The following is a 10931-nucleotide window of genomic DNA, read 5'->3' on the forward strand; positions in this document are numbered from 1 at the left end:
GTGCTAGGTCAAGGCATCTAACTAGAATTTTACGAGTTTAGTAAGGAAGGTAGCCTGATTTTTAGGAAGGAGGCAAAAGAACTTGCCACACACTATGTTTGCTTTCCCTTGAAAGCTTCCATAAAGTGAGCTACAACACCACCCTCATTAGATGCCATTAAATCACTTCATTGATATTTAGAGAGGAAGGTTGTTTCTAGTAGTGCCACAGAGAGAGTCTTCACTACACTCTCAAAGTAAAAGGTAACCATAGTTAAGGAAAAACAACATGCCACACAATGTTCGCTTAACTTGCAAAACTCTCTCACAAAGTCCGGTCTTTGCTAGGTGTGGCACCACCTAATTAATCCTAGGGGGAGACTTAGGTTGTAACTTGTGCCACCCTAGAAATCAATTCTAGGGAAGACTTTGGTTTGGTGAGCTACACTGGGCGTTGGGCAACACTATTTTGACAAGTTGGGGGAGTAGAGGGACCAGGTGGAGAGGGAGAGCGCCAAGTGGCAAAAGCAGATAGCAAAACATGTGAACACGGTCGGCAGGAAAGGCAGTTGACAGCTTATTTTCTGGATCCTATGCGGGCCTCCAATTGCGGATTCTCTGATTTCCAGTAACGCACTCTGATATATATGTGAGAGCTAGAGAGAGAGAGAGAGAGAGAGAGAGAGAGAGAGAGAGAGAGAGAAAGCCTAGAGGGGTTTGTGGGTTTGCTTCAAGTTTTTATATTTAGAATTGGCTGATTCCGAACAACGCCACCTCTCTCTCTCTCTCTCTCTCTCTCTCTGTGGCGAGAGAGAGACATATATATACATTTTATGCATATAAAAGAGCATAAGCGCAACTTGAGATTTTGTGTGCTCTCCATTCTAGCCATCTCTTGATCGAATCCCAGTTTGTTTTCGCCGAATCCTACAGCAACTCTCTCCTGCCCGAATTCTCTCCCCCCCCCCCCCCCCCCCTCCATCTTTGCTTTGTAAAGTATGTATATAGCTTGGCTTCACTATGCGGCTGCCGACGATATGGCTAGCCTGATCGCAGCTGCATCAATAGCTCTATTGTGCGTCGCTTTGGCTCGCATGGTGTACGCCCGATTCGCAGAATGGAGAGAGAGGCTGCCCCCCGGCACCATGGGGTGGCCATATGTGGGAGAAACCCTCAAGCTTTATTCGCAGAACCCTAACGCCTTCTTCTCGAGCAAACAGAGAAGGTAATTTCACATGGGACACTAAACTTCAGAGAGCATATATACACGTCTATTCAAAAGACAGAGTCCATCTGGTCGAGGTTTAATACATTTGTCATGGTTATAACCTTTCAATATTCAATATGATTTCAGATATGGAGAAATCTTTAAGACCCACATCCTGGGTTGCCCGTGCGTGATGATTGCCGGCCCCGAGGCAGCCAGGTTTGTCCTTGTGATCAAGGCACATCTGTTCAAGCCCACTTTCCCGGGCAGCAAGCAGCAGATGATCGGCCCGCAGGCCCTGTTCTTTCATGAAGGTCCCTACCATGCCATGCTCAGAAAGCTTGTGCTTGGCTCCTTCCTGCCAGAGGCCATCCGCCATATGGTCCCTGACATTGAGAAACTTGCCCTGGCTTCTTTGGACTCCTGGCAAGGCCGAACTGTCAACACGTTTATGGAGGCCAAGAACGTAATCAGGATACCCTGAGCAAGCTCTTTATGATCATTTTTTTGGCCGTCGCTGCTGCTGACTGATGCGTTAACCGCTAATCCAGCGGTCATAGATTCTGTTCTGGACTATCAGACTAATGTTTTTGTCTCTGACGTAATTACTTTTGTATAACAGTTTGCCTTCAATGTGGCCATTCTCAAGATATTCGGCTCACTCGAGGGCTTAGATTTCGATGACCTCCACGGAGCTTACATGAGCTTAGAGAAGGGCTATAATTCATTTGCACTCAATATCCCTGGGACGAAATACAGCAAGGCGAGAAGGGTGGGTGCTTTTAAGTATAAAGTTCCAGTACGCAATCATGAAAGGAGGCCTAAACGCTATCTATATCTATATCAACATTATCAAATATTCTAATGAGATAGATAATGAAGCTTTGTGAAGCGATTAACGTGTGGCGTTTACTGAATGGATAAAACGCAACAACGTACAGGCAAGGAAATATCTGGGCGATGTGATCCAGAGAGTGATAAGCCAGCGGCGAAGCAGGGGAGGCCTGCTTCAGACGGGCGACTTCTTGGGGACGTTGCTGGCCTGCCGGGATGAGCGCCACGTGGGGCTCAGCGACGAGCAGATCGTCGACAACGTGATCGGGCTCATCTTCGCCTCCCGTGACACGACGGCCAGCGTGCTGACGTGGCTGGTGAAGTTCCTGAAGGGGAGCCGGACGCTGCTCGATTCGGTGACGGTAAAATTTGCATTTTCACTTTCACGTGTTCCTAAAAACTGCCATTTTCATCTCATGAGTCATGAGGGAGGGAGGCGCCTGTTCATCGTCACGTGGCACCGCTGCCGCAGAGTGTGCGGATAGGATTGTTGGGTTAGGTCTTTCCAATTTCCCGATTCTTTTGGGTGTCGGTCCCTTCCCCCATTTCCTGTGGGCCTGCTTTATAAAGCTGCCTCCCAAGTTACTAGTTCCAGTTAAACACCATATTTTGATGACGACTTACAAGCTGTGCTGTGAGGGCTGAGGCGGGGACATGGATGTTGACAGGCCGAGCAAGAGAATATCAAGCAACGCAAGCTGTTGCCTGGTCAGGAGCTGACATGGGAGGATACCAAAAACATGCGCTTGACGTCAAGGGTAATAATATCAACGCTTTTTACCCCAGCACGAATCTACTTTCCCCTTCTGGATTTTGATTACCATGATTCACCCCGGGTTAATGATAATAAACAGGTCATACAAGAAACCCTGAGAGTCGCTACGATCCTTTCCTTCACCTTTCGGGAAGCTGTGGAAGACGTAGAGTACAAAGGTATGGATCCGATCAGAGTATCTTCCGTGATTGCAATTTGCATAGCTTGGGAATTCGCGCATACTATTTAGGGATCTTGCGAAATACCGTTCAGGGCCCAGGCATTTTGACAGGAGTTTTATTTATTACCTGTGCTTTAAATTTTAGGCTATATTATTCCAAAAGGCTGGAAAGTGCTGCCCCTCTTTAGAAGCATCCACCATAGTCCCGAGTTTTTCCCAGAACCCCAAAAATTCGACCCCTCTAGGTTTGAGGCAAGTATTAATTGGATGGTTAATTTGTAAGGAAGGGAGCAATAATTGACGGAGATATTTTAATAACATCGGGAAATTCCCGCAGGTCCCCCTGAAACCCAACACGTTCCTGCCTTTCGGCAACGGCATCCACTCGTGCCCCGGCAGCGAACTGGCGAAGCTTGAAATGCTTGTGTTTATTCATCATCTCACCACAAGCTACAGGTCGGGTTTTTTTTTTTTTTTTTTTTGGTGGCTTGGTAGTTTTTATTCCAAATTTCCTTCTTAAGAAATCGATTTTTATTCCGCCGGTAAAAAAAGAAGGAACCAAGCGTTGGTGGTTTTTGTGATGCGCGTAATAAAACTACAGGTGGGAAACGGATGAATCGAAGACGGGCATCCAATACAGCCCATTTCTGGTCCCGCAAGAAGGCCTGCCCATAAGGGTTTTCCCACGCAAGTGAGCATCTCGGGTTTACAGAAAAACCCCCAAACCGCCCCCCCACCCAAAAGAAAACCCCAAAACCACCTCTTACCCGGGTCCCGCGGGACTACCTCCAGGTAAAATTCTTTACAAAGACAGGACCCTACCCTTGGCAAAGATGGAATTGTCAATTAGCCAATACGAACCCACCCCCACTTGCCTGCTCACAATGAAGCTGCAAACAAGTGTGGCTTCCTTTAGAGAAAAATCTAACCATGTGCGATGTTGTTATGTAATGCAATTATCATCTTTTCATCCAAATGCCACAGTACGCAGTTCGCTACCGGGCTGCGACACTTGAAGTGGATGATTTCATACCTGGAAGCCGTAGGGGCAAGTTGCAACCATTCAGTGAATACTTAGCTTGTCGTTCCGTCACGATGTTTTTGCCATTTCAAACAAATCATGTTTTGAAGTGCTGGAACAAATGGCTTCAACGTTCAAAACGCAGGTATGTTTTATCGTCAACGGTGTTCTACTTTACGTTGTACTTATTTTTTGGGCCTCCTACTTTATATTCATTTATTAATATTTTACGTAACAAGCATAATATACGAGTTACAAGTCCTTTGTTTCACGGCCTATAATGCTGGGTTCAAAGGGGAAATGGGTGTTTTGCAATGCAAATGTTCCCCCCCCCCCCCCCCCCCCTTCTTCATCAATGCTCTTTTTCATTGAGCCTCACTTGTAAAAACTAATGTTTAAGCTACGAGAATAACAAATACTCTTAAGCACATTTCATTTTTAGTACGCTCATGCAACTGAGTCAGGTTAATATGAGAAGATATAAAAGGCTCTTTGGCACATCTTCATGCATAAGATAGAGATGACAGATATATCTACGCAATGAAGAAAAATGTTCAATGCATGTTAATTACAAGAAATGTGCATTAAAAAGAACTATACAACTATAACAATGTGTTTTTTTGTGAGTTGTTTAAAGACATGTATCTGGGTAGAATTATGTGCATTTAAGACCTTGTTACAATGAATTGCAGAATGTTTCCATGGATTCCATGAATCTGGACGTCTTATTGTGATCCATGTGCACTGTGACATAATCTATAGATATTGACTTTCATAAAGATGGTTATAAGTAAATTGAAAAATAAAGTATCCATGTTTAGATATTTATGTTAAAAGGAGAATAATATATAGCTAGAAGGAGGGTAGGAAGCTTGAAAATCACGTCTCACCCTTATTCAATTAGTTTTATACAACTATGAAATGGAGGGCATTGCCCTCCAATTATTTCCAACTAGAAGGGATCCACCATTTGAAAACACGGTATGGGCAATGAGTGAGGGAGGAAGGGAGAAACATGTATCATAACTATGATATCAAACTTCAAGAAATAACCCTTTAGAAGCCATGAGGAAAGCACCACACCCAATAACAGACAAAGCAATCAAAAAATTGTACTAGGGGGAGCAACCAACCAAAACTTTGCTTGCAAGGCCAATTGAATCTCAAAAGCATGGTGATATCAATAAGCAAGAGTAGCCATCTATTAAATAGATCATAGTTAAAAGATCACATATTATGATGGCAAAAGTAGCATAAACCTAATGCACACTATTGTTGGCAAAAAGTGAAAGAAGTCTCTAGGAAGAATAGCAAAAGACAACTATAACATTTGTTGCAAAACTTTGATGTACAAAATATATGCAGTAGATCCTACATGGTGTCTTTTACCTTTAGTTTCAAATCACAAAGTGATGTTAAATCAAGACAATGCAACAATTGAACTACCAATCTATATAGAGGAGAGTAGAGGTATTGCCATAGAACTATGGAGAATTTCAAGCACAACTTGATGGGGGAAGTAGTCAGTCATTGTAAACGAGCGGAATATACAGAAGTTATGGGAAAATACGAGTCACATATCAACGGTACTTAAGGTGTGAGAGGGTTAGGTCAGTCATCATATTAAGAAACTCCTTCTTCACCTTCACAACTTCCATGGCTTCTTTCCTCTTCTCTCTCTCTTTCTATCTATCTATCTCTCTTCTTCTAGTCTTTCTCTCCTCATCATTCTCTTTTTTACTCTTTCCTCTTTCTCTTAGGTCCTGTTAGGTTCTCTTAATTACAGTTGGTTTCAGAGCACTGCTCTTTGGTCCTTCTTCTCTCTTCTTCTTCCTTTAGATTTAGTTTCTTTTCAGCCTGGTTTAACTATGACTACCTTTTTTCAAAAGTGAGTTTCCCTCTTCTTTCTCACATTTTCTTGAGGCAGCCATGGAACCTCTAACCCAAGCACTCCCCAAATCTTCCTCCTCTCTCCCCCAGGGCTTGAGTGTTGTCTCCCACTGCTTTCCTGACACTTTGGGTAGCTTGTAAAGTACCCATGAGCTTCACCTCACCCAGTTGGAGCCTGCAAGGATAGCCTCAGAATGTTTAGTGCATTTTGTGTTGAGTTATCTAGCCCTTCTTCTCTTACTCTAGCACTTGGCACTAACCTCTACTCCATTTCCCAGTTCTTGACACTCATCTAGGCAAGATTTAGCCTTCTTGGTTGAGATCTCTTATCTTGGGACTCTCTTGAAACCCTAGAGTGGACAGCATCAATGGCAACTATGGCACCTTCCTTGTAGCTCAAGCTTTCTTGAGAGAATTTTCAATTTCTTGCCCTGGAGAGCCATTGGCAATAGTCCAAGACTCTTCCCCTTGAAGATTTCACGTGATTGAAGACCTTCCTCCATCCACGGGCTGAATTGGGGGAGAAGTATGGGTTCTTGATTCGGGCAATCTACCACCACTTCTTCAAGCATGTCTAAGATATGTCTCATAGTTCTTGACCTCTCTCTTCATCCATTTGTTGAGCTCCATCCTCTTGTTGAGAGAGATCAGAGAATCAGCCCTCTCTTGGTATTGATTGAATCAAGTGAATGTATAAGCCAAATTCTTCATCTACTCAAATCATTTATGGAATGCATTCATGTCTGTGGTTCAATTAATCTCTCTTTAGTTGAGCATCATACTCCTAACCATAACCATTTGTTGGCTGTGATTTTGAAAGTAAACCCAAAAAATTTTGCAAAAGGGGTAAGTTAAGCAATTAGTGAATCACTAAAGTGCTAAGATAGCACCCTTCCCTATCCAATTTCTCTATTATACCCTATATCTCATCAAAGTTGAAAGTTTATCTCCAAAATGTGCATTTCATGCTGGTTGATTAGCTTAGAATGCTCCTACCATGTCTCTTCCGATTGATGTAATCAAGGCTGCTACTAGGCGAGATGGCAAGACAATAGTGGGGTGACCCCCCCTTGCCATTAATGACCTTGAAGGGGTGCACTACCCAATTCAAGGTGGAAGTTTGCATACCCCCGGATTCTCAAAGCCCAAGAACTTGTTTGTAGGTGCATGTACAATCCATCCCTACCCCAAAGACCATTGGTAGAACATTGGAAATGTATATGGGATGTATGGCACACATGTATTGGAAGTGAATTGAATGTATGCTACTTGGGACTCTTTTTGAGTTTGCCAAATCATTGTTGGTAGTCATAGGCCATGGATGGATACTATGGTATGCTCCAAAGGTTATATATATGCTAAGTCAATTGTCCAAGGCTTTTGTAACATAAAAATGTCAACTCCCTCCCTCCACTAAGATCCATGATGTCTTTCACATGAGCCAGCTGAAACCATTCATTAGGACCCCAAAAGACTATGTGGAGGAGTTGCCCCCCATGAATGAAGAGGGTCTTATTCAATACATTCCCGAAGTAGTTGTTGGGCAAAGAGAAAAGTAGCTTCACACTCAATCGATTAGAGTACTTGATCAAATGGCAAGGACTACCTTTAGAGCAAGCCTCTTGGAGACTAGCATCCATTTTGGAGGAATTTCCCCACCTCAAGGATGCTGTTTTGGCTAAAACTTAACCATAGTTGGCCCTATTTGCTTCTAGATAGCAAACTATTTTGCACCAGTTTTGGCCCTGAAAAATTTTCAACCCCAACCCCACCTACATGGGCTAAAAGTATGCTTCATGAGCTCTGCATTGACACCTCAATCATCCTATTAAAATCTCCCCACCCAAAGTTAAATGACCTTTTTCTACAAAAGCCTTGTTCTGGACAGCATGTTGTCCACTTCATCTAGGGCCGTGATTTTCATGGACTGGTGGATCATCTTGTGTGTGGGCCCACTTGAAAAAATACCATGGAGCTACTAGTTATAGACTTGTAGCTCGAGCCATAGTTTTGCAGCTGATAATTGTTTGGTTTTTCTTTTGCCTTTTTTGCGTACTCTTAGGCATCAATTTTATGATTTATGCTCACATATTAAGAAAAAAGTATGCACATTAACAAATTAAGTGTACACATAGAAATGAGTAAAAGTAGCTTGCAATATTCCAAATATACACAAAATATCATGTTTAAATGACTTTCAACGATCTATTATGGATAGAGTGTTTGGTTTTTCTTTTGCCTTTTTTGCGTACTCTTAGGCATCAATTTTATGATTTATGTTCACATATTAAGAAAAAAGTATACACATTAACAAATTAAGTGTACACATAGAAATGAGTAAAAGTAGCTTGCAATATTCCAAATATAAACAGATATAATGTTTATATGACTTTCAACAATCCATTATGGATAGAGTGCCTAGCATGCCATTATATACAACAAAGGTCATATATCTTTCGAAGAGGTATCACCACCACCCTCTCCCTCTTCATTATCATCCCCATCTCCCTAACTCATCCTCATCCTCATCACCATCACGCTCCTCAATATTTTGGTCATCATCCTCTACATCATCTCCTCCTGCATCACTCCCTTCCTCTCTAGTTGCCTCATTACATTATTTTCCCTATGGAAATGCATAATTTAAGCTTAGAATACCAAAAAATTTCAAAGTATTTCACAAAACAAATAACTTAGTGAATTCTTTTTATCATGATTTCATACTATAGCTGCTTTGTGATAATGCATTGCTCTTACGAGTGCGACCATGTGTCTAATTTGCTATGTTGATGCTAATAGCTCATTTGGTGAGACTAGTGGGCACACTTGACCAACAAGACTCAATTGCAAAATGAAATCACTAAGTGTATTCGATACAATAAATGCTGAATAGTCACATGTGAAAAATTGAAACAAAACAAATAGTCACAAATAAAAAATGAAATAAAATTAGATACTTACAAAGTCTTTCTCCCATGTATGGATGTCTTTTGACCCAAAATGTGACAAACCAAATCGCTCCATTTGGATTTGTAGTACCTCCTTTTGTTCCAGGCTAAAGACCTCATGCTTCACCCTACTTTTGAGTCTGTATCCACTCTTGACCATACATAGTGATTGATATTGGCTTGGGAATCAAGACTTGCTCTATCCTCTTCTTGTTTTCCACAGCTTAGTGTTTAACCATGGCCCTCTTATTAGAAATTTCCTTCTGATCATTTCTCTAGCCTTATCATTTGTGAACCTTAGTGTTATAATTATTAGGTAAATTAAGGGAAACATGCACGAGGCATGACCGTTCGGGGTCTTGGGCGCGGGAACGGGGTTTAGGGGAGCCTAGAATTAAAGAGAGTCCAAGAATAGTAGGACTCACCAAAGTTCGACGGCGCTGGCAATCGGATTACAATGAGTGTGGCCAGCAATGAACTAGGCAAGGCTGGGAGGTGAAACGGATCTCATGCTCATTTTTGGATTGGACTGCTTTCCTCTAGTCTTCTTCATCTTCTGAGTCTGACATTGGTATCAGAGCCGCCATCGCATCTTATTGGAGCGTTGGGTTCTCATCTTGCTAGTTATTTGTGAAGTTTTTCTTTTCGGTGATTACAGGCGCAAGGATCACACGATTCGACTGACATAACACGTCATCTGTCAATCGTTCAAGGTCGTCGCCTGTCGTCTGTCAATCGTTGAAGATCTCCACACGAAGTTGTAATTCGTGGTTGTGCCACGTAGTAGGCAGATGAAAGGCGTGAGGCGAAGCATGAGACGACTGTCGACTGTTGTAGCCGTGACGAAAAGTGTCAGAGCTGTGAGGCGAAACATGAGACGACTGCTGTAGTCGTCAATGAAAGGCGTCAGATAGTATTCAGGTTATACACATCACACAACTTTTTTCAAGGAGCAGCTTTTGCAGTAGCATCGTCTCTTCCCGACTGGGGCCATCATTTAAATCGCCACCAGCTGACTGAAATCAATCAAATTTGTCACACATAAAAGACATATTTGTGGTTCGCGTGATAGTCCCGTTTTCTGCCGAAGAACTTCATTTCCAGCATGGCTAGTCTAGTTCGGGAAGACAAAAATTGTTCCTTTCTCTTCGGGCTTATTAATAAAACTAGCAACAGTAGCCCTGCCATTAAAACCAGGGAAGTACTTTACTTTCTATGCAAATTTCTTATCTTTGCTTTCCAATTCCAGTGTATTAATGGCAGAAAAAGGGAAAGAGGGAGTAATGGAAGGTTCTAGTTCTAGGGACCACCCTATGGTAGATCCCCATGAATCAGAGATGCAAGAAGAATAGTGGAAAGAATTCTTTGCTACACGAGAACAATTTGATGATCTTACTGCTCGTGTGTAGGCTTAGGGGGTTCAAATGGAATTTTTAACTCAAACACTCACTGAAATAAAATCTCAATTAACTTTATTGTTAGAAAGAGATAAAAATAAGATAGAAACCTCGGATGTCCCATCTTCATCGAAAGATTTAGATGTGACTATTCGAGATCCTAAGGAACCCCACCACAAGTTGAGGGATAATCCAGTTCTAAAAGATATGAAACCCCCTCAGTTTCACGGGGAGGAAAAAGATAGAAATAAAGATACAATCTTTAATTTTCTCCAAAAATGGGAAGATTTACATAAACTTAAAAAACTCCACCACATCTCCAAGCACTGGAGGCTAGTTTAACTTTGGGACCCAAAGCGTATAAATGGTGGCGAACTTTAAAGGAGGCAAATAAAATACCTGAAACTTGGGCTCAATTTGAATCCATCTTTTTGAAAGAATTCCTTTCTGAAAATGAAATGGAAAGAAATTGGGAAGATTGGGATTATGTCAGACAAAAGGGAAGACCCTTGTTGACATATCTGGAGGAATATCGTGAGATAATCCTCAAATTGGAAGGAATAGATGAATTTCAACAGAAAAGAGGATTCATTAGGGGACTAGATAAAGCCTATAAAAAGGAAGTAAAAAGGAGTTCACCTAAGACGCTGGAAGAGGCAATTAAATTTGCATTAATCAATGAAGATAGTATGCATCCAGGTACACTCACTAGTCTCATTG

At 42.0% G+C, this 10931-nt stretch overlaps 1 protein-coding gene across 2 annotated transcripts; it reads left to right on the forward strand.

Moving 5' to 3' along the window:
* The first annotated feature begins 660 nt into the window (after window positions 1–660).
* On the forward strand, window positions 661–4307 carry LOC148010762 (abscisic acid 8'-hydroxylase CYP707A2-like). Of its 2 annotated transcripts, XR_015689445.1 has the most exons (10): window positions 661–1204; window positions 1334–1652; window positions 1809–1958; window positions 2128–2382; window positions 2689–2778; window positions 2875–2953; window positions 3101–3207; window positions 3293–3411; window positions 3557–3747; window positions 3940–4307. XR_015689445.1 is itself a non-coding variant. In XM_087671215.1 (9 exons), exons 1-9 carry the CDS (start codon window positions 978–980, stop codon window positions 3648–3650), a joined length of 1440 nt encoding a protein of 479 aa, XP_087527341.1. In that variant the 5' UTR covers window positions 661–977; the 3' UTR covers window positions 3651–4306. The 2 variants fall into 2 exon arrangements, 1 of the variants encoding a protein (XP_087527341.1); XM_087671215.1 differs by having other exon boundaries at window positions 3557–4306.
* Window positions 4308–10931: the final 6624 nt, after the last annotated feature.

The sequence above is a fragment of the Lygodium microphyllum genome, chromosome 29 (assembly GCF_053477565.2).
Source record: "Lygodium microphyllum isolate KBCC chromosome 29, Lygodium_microphyllum_v1.1.10, whole genome shotgun sequence".
NCBI classification, from domain to species: domain Eukaryota; kingdom Viridiplantae; phylum Streptophyta; class Polypodiopsida; order Schizaeales; family Lygodiaceae; genus Lygodium; species Lygodium microphyllum.

Coding starts and splice junctions, on each gene's coding strand:
- LOC148010762 (XM_087671215.1), top strand. CDS start 978: ATGTATATAGCTTGGCTTCACTATGCGGCTGCCGACGATATGGCTAGC. Junction 2,383..2,688: donor CGCTGCTCGATTCGGTGACG/GTAAAATTTGCA, acceptor GGATGTTGACAG/GCCGAGCAAGAGAATATCAA. Junction 3,208..3,292: donor TCGACCCCTCTAGGTTTGAG/GCAAGTATTAAT, acceptor AAATTCCCGCAG/GTCCCCCTGAAACCCAACAC.